At 53.7% G+C, this 3,735-nt stretch overlaps 11 protein-coding genes across 11 annotated transcripts; 8 read left to right on the plus strand and 3 right to left on the minus strand.

The window, feature by feature from the left end:
- T310_8043 (uncharacterized protein) lies at positions 1–303 on the plus strand (the record flags this gene model as incomplete). Its single annotated transcript, XM_013469159.1, has 1 exon — positions 1–303. One exon carries the CDS (start codon positions 1–3, stop codon positions 301–303), a length of 303 nt encoding a protein of 100 aa, XP_013324613.1.
- On the plus strand, positions 1–334 carry T310_8044 (PLC-D group protein Nfis6; the record flags this gene model as incomplete). The annotated part of the gene is made up of 1 exon (XM_013469160.1): positions 1–334. A coding segment is annotated over one exon (334 nt), but the record flags the coding sequence as incomplete, so codon positions are not given.
- T310_8047 (PLC-D group protein Nfis6) lies at positions 325–606 on the plus strand (the record flags this gene model as incomplete). The annotated part of the gene is made up of 1 exon (XM_013469161.1): positions 325–606. A coding segment is annotated over one exon (282 nt), but the record flags the coding sequence as incomplete, so codon positions are not given.
- A 300-nt stretch (positions 607–906) lies between these two features.
- T310_8048 (uncharacterized protein) lies at positions 907–1,266 on the plus strand (the record flags this gene model as incomplete). Its single annotated transcript, XM_013469162.1, has 1 exon — positions 907–1,266. A coding segment is annotated over one exon (360 nt), but the record flags the coding sequence as incomplete, so codon positions are not given.
- On the minus strand, positions 1,015–1,395 carry T310_8049 (uncharacterized protein; the record flags this gene model as incomplete). Its single annotated transcript, XM_013469163.1, has 1 exon — positions 1,015–1,395. A coding segment is annotated over one exon (381 nt), but the record flags the coding sequence as incomplete, so codon positions are not given.
- T310_8050 (uncharacterized protein) lies at positions 1,176–1,526 on the plus strand (the record flags this gene model as incomplete). Its single annotated transcript, XM_013469164.1, has 1 exon — positions 1,176–1,526. A coding segment is annotated over one exon (351 nt), but the record flags the coding sequence as incomplete, so codon positions are not given.
- T310_8051 (uncharacterized protein) lies at positions 1,267–1,617 on the plus strand (the record flags this gene model as incomplete). The annotated part of the gene is made up of 1 exon (XM_013469165.1): positions 1,267–1,617. A coding segment is annotated over one exon (351 nt), but the record flags the coding sequence as incomplete, so codon positions are not given.
- A 150-nt stretch (positions 1,618–1,767) lies between these two features.
- Positions 1,768–2,073, plus strand: T310_8052 (uncharacterized protein; the record flags this gene model as incomplete). Its single annotated transcript, XM_013469166.1, has 1 exon — positions 1,768–2,073. One exon carries the CDS (start codon positions 1,768–1,770, stop codon positions 2,071–2,073), a length of 306 nt encoding a protein of 101 aa, XP_013324620.1.
- On the minus strand, positions 1,851–2,270 carry T310_8053 (uncharacterized protein; the record flags this gene model as incomplete). Its single annotated transcript, XM_013469167.1, has 1 exon — positions 1,851–2,270. A coding segment is annotated over one exon (420 nt), but the record flags the coding sequence as incomplete, so codon positions are not given.
- T310_8054 (Acid phosphatase) lies at positions 2,074–3,117 on the plus strand (the record flags this gene model as incomplete). Its single annotated transcript, XM_013469168.1, has 1 exon — positions 2,074–3,117. A coding segment is annotated over one exon (1,044 nt), but the record flags the coding sequence as incomplete, so codon positions are not given.
- T310_8057 (uncharacterized protein) lies at positions 2,842–3,123 on the minus strand (the record flags this gene model as incomplete). Its single annotated transcript, XM_013469169.1, has 1 exon — positions 2,842–3,123. The coding sequence occupies one exon, from the start codon at positions 3,121–3,123 to the stop codon at positions 2,842–2,844; it is 282 nt and encodes a 93-aa protein (XP_013324623.1).
- Positions 3,124–3,735: the final 612 nt, after the last annotated feature.

Raw genomic sequence — 3,735 nt, forward strand, 5'->3', positions numbered from 1 at the left:
CTGCAACGAGTACACCAACCCCAACTGGACCGTGTGGGGAGAGCCTATCTTGATCTGCGCGGAACCATACGAGGGAGAGGTGCCTTTGAGGGACCCAGACCACAACTTCGCAGGCACCTCCTACGAGATCTACCGGACTTGGAACCCGACCAAGGACTCGGTCCCGAATATGGGAGGGTTCATCGAGCGTCAGTCCGAGAAATACCAGGGGACCCCTGGTCAGGCGTCTTTTGTGATCAAGGCCTACGACGAGAAGAAGACCGCCACATTGGTCGAGATTGCCCAGAACTTTGCCTTTTTTGACTCCTACGTAAGCCTTCATGATCTCTTTTGAATCCAATGCGTGAGGAGTGGCCGGCTGACTTGTGGACGAAACAGTATGCCGAACATCCTGGTCCGACCAACACTAACCGCCAATTCGCGACCGCTGGGACGACATGTGGTTTTGTGGACAACACCAACCAGGCGGCGGGTTGGTTCAACAATGTGACGGGTGTCAGCTGTGCCACGTCCATTTTCGAGTGGGGGGGGGGGGGCTTGGGGGGCTCAGCGTCGGGCGCGTGTTCCCCACCAAAAAGGTTTTGCAGCTTAGAAATTGGGTGGTGATCTAAACGTTGTGCCGGCCACTCAGAACGGCCCGCTGAAGGAGCGAAGGCTTACTGGGGTAGGATGGCTTGGTCAGATCGCTGCTGTAGATAGATGATGATGACTGTCGTGCTCCGTAGTCGGATCTCAGCCCAGGACAGCCCACCAACACAGTGGGCGCTCACACTCAACCAAGGCTCGCACGCTGTGTGATTATTAGGAGTCGATGCACTGCACAGTGATGGACCAAAGGCTCAATGGGAGAAAGTTGGGATCAGGTACCGGAAAGAAAGTTTAAAAAAATTTACTCGTCGAGATTAAGGGGACGTGAGGACCTCCGGGTTCGCAACCACCAAGGGCGGTGGTATCACGACGAGGAGGAGGAGGATGACAGTGATTAGTGGATTGCGAATCTGTTTGATAATACACTTAGCAACGAGTATATCGTCCGACAAGGCAGAGGGGTTGACTCACGGGTTCCTGAGGCGCAGAAAGGAGGAACGGTGGCGTGGCACCGTGGCACGAGGATGGCCTCACCGCTTGGGAGTCGTCGCTCATACGCTGAGCCTGTGCCAGGCCCGCGCTAGTGAAAGGATCCACCATCTGCCAAGCGATCTCGTTCTTGCATCGCAGATAGCTCGATTTGGAGTCCTGGACACGATCATGATTGTTGCGAGTTAGGGTTTCATCCTGAACATTGCATGCCTGAGGCTCCATATCGAGACGGAAGAAACGATCGGAGCACGTTCCTCCAGCGTGTGGTGCACGCAGCCTCTCTGTGCGGGGTATACAGTATCGTTCGTTCTCAGCTCACCGGAGAACCTTTCCGGGTTGTCACAGATTACCGTCTGGTTCCGTTCCATACCGCCGCTGGCCACTGTTGGCAGCGCGAAACCGCCTGTAACCGTATGTCAGATACCAAACACCCAGACCTCGAATAACCGTTTTTCCTATTCCAGCTTCACCGGACCAGCGTTCTGCCAGAATCCAGCAAGTCGGGTTCCTTCCGTCCGTCCAGATTACCTTGGGTAAACAGCTCTCATTTATCTAGCTGGCTGGACGTTCCCATTTTCCCCGACCTCATCGATGGCGGGTTGGCTGTTTGATCACCCGGTGAAGATGCAAATCCGGACATGGACCAGTACAGGCATTTCTATTTAACTGATGGCCCGCAAAGGGTGAATGGAAAGCAGAGAGAGATCACCTTGCAAACAAGCTGGGAAACCCGGCGACGAACCTCGTGAATTGTTTTGCCTTGATTGTTACTATCTCCTTAATTTACTGTCCTGGTCGACCAGCTGCCCTCGCCTCCCACAGCCAGTGCTGATCAGCCCCAGTAGAGTTCGCCATGCATATCCTTGTAAGTGCTCTCTTTGGCGCTCGTGGCATGTGCTGCTGTCCGCCATTGAGCGGCGGCGACAAAGGCCCCTTGGCGGATGTCCCTCTTTCGGTTCTCTCCAAGACAATCGCCAAAACTCTCCCCTCTGAGCGTGGATTCTACAATGGCCTGCCAAAAGTGAACTGACCACCAATTCCCTACTTAACCCACAGGTGGTGAATGACGATGGCCCCCCATCGAAGAAGCTCTCTCCGTATGTCCGGCCGTTCGTGGACGCCCTGCAAGATGCTGGCCACCGGGTCTCCGTCGCCGTCCCCGCCGAATCGCGATCCTGGATCGGGAAAGCTCACATAATCGGGGCCTCCCTCAAAGCGTCATACGTGCATCCGGACTCGTTTCGCGAGGACGGGACCTGGGATTCCTCCGTTAACAACCATGAAGTTTCTCAGAATGCCTCAGAGGCCAAGGAGGACAACCAGCAGCAGCAGGCGCCCGTGAGGTCAAGAGACAATGACTGGGTGGTTGTCAGCAACGGCACGCCCGCCAGCTGCACACAGCTTGGTATCTATAATCTATTTACAGACCGAGGCCCAATTGACCTGGTGGTCTCCGGTCCCAACCACGGTCGCAACGCATCGACAATCTACAATCTCTCGTCTGGCACAGTTGGCGGTGCCCTGGAAGCGGCCACGTGCGGGAAGCGGGGCATCGCATTGTCGTTCGGGAGCAAGGAGGAGCAAGACCCCGAAGTCATCAAAGCGGCATCGAGACTGTCTGTGCGTCTTATCGAACATTTGTACCGCAACTGGGATGAGCGCGTGGAGCTCTACAACCTGAACGTACCCATGCGGGCCGATGTAGAGAGCCGACCCATCCGCTATACACGCGCTTTGCCCAACCGTTGGACGAAAGGAAGCTTATACGCAGAGGTGACCCATGACGATGGTGAAGCCGAACACGCCGGTGATGGTAATAATAATAATCTCAATAATGGAGCCGCCAAAGTCGCATCCAAGTCGGGCCTCTTCTCGTGGTTTACGAATGGTGCAACAGCGACCCATGTCGATCAGGGGTCGACCGGTCGAGAGCGGTACTTTCAATGGTCGACGGAGTTGTCGGATATCAAGAGGAGTCTTGAGGCCAGTGAGGAGGGCACGGATGCACACACCGTCCTGAGTGGGTGTACGAGGTAATGACAGTCAGCTCCTGATCGAACTCCATGAGGTACTTCGATTTGTCGACTTACTGACGAGACGACATGCACAGTGTAACTCCTCTCCTGGCCAATTTCTGGCATGCGCCCGGTTTCAGCGGAGAGCTGAAACTGGACAATTGAACACAATCAAACAGTGTTTCAAGGCCCCTTGACGTCCGCCAACTACCATCACTGCCTGATACCCTTAATTGATCCGCCATCACCATGATTTCCTATGGATAGATACCAGGGTTTTGCTAATCGCTACCAGAGTAACGATATTACACTAATGCTCTCGTGATAGGTTCTTATCTTGTGCCTCTGGCATATATATATGACAGTTATCATGCAGCATCAATGAATACCCGGATAGATAGATTGATCGCTATGACAGAGGGTGTCTCAAGACTCCAGCTCAATAGGATTTAAATGGAATGAATCTGTCAGGACGTACTCCTCGTTGATTGAAGGTGCCTGCGCCTCCCACTAAGATGGAGAAGATATGACAGAGAAATAGAGACTTGTCTCAATATATGTGATATAGTGTTGAGAAGGTGTATACTGATTAAAAAAATGGCAGAGGAAAAGTGTGGGAAGGGAAACCCTAAAGGCGAAC

This window comes from Rasamsonia emersonii (genome assembly GCF_000968595.1).
Source record: "Rasamsonia emersonii CBS 393.64 chromosome Unknown ctg1118621760643, whole genome shotgun sequence".
In the NCBI taxonomy this organism is placed as follows: domain Eukaryota; kingdom Fungi; phylum Ascomycota; class Eurotiomycetes; order Eurotiales; family Trichocomaceae; genus Rasamsonia; species Rasamsonia emersonii.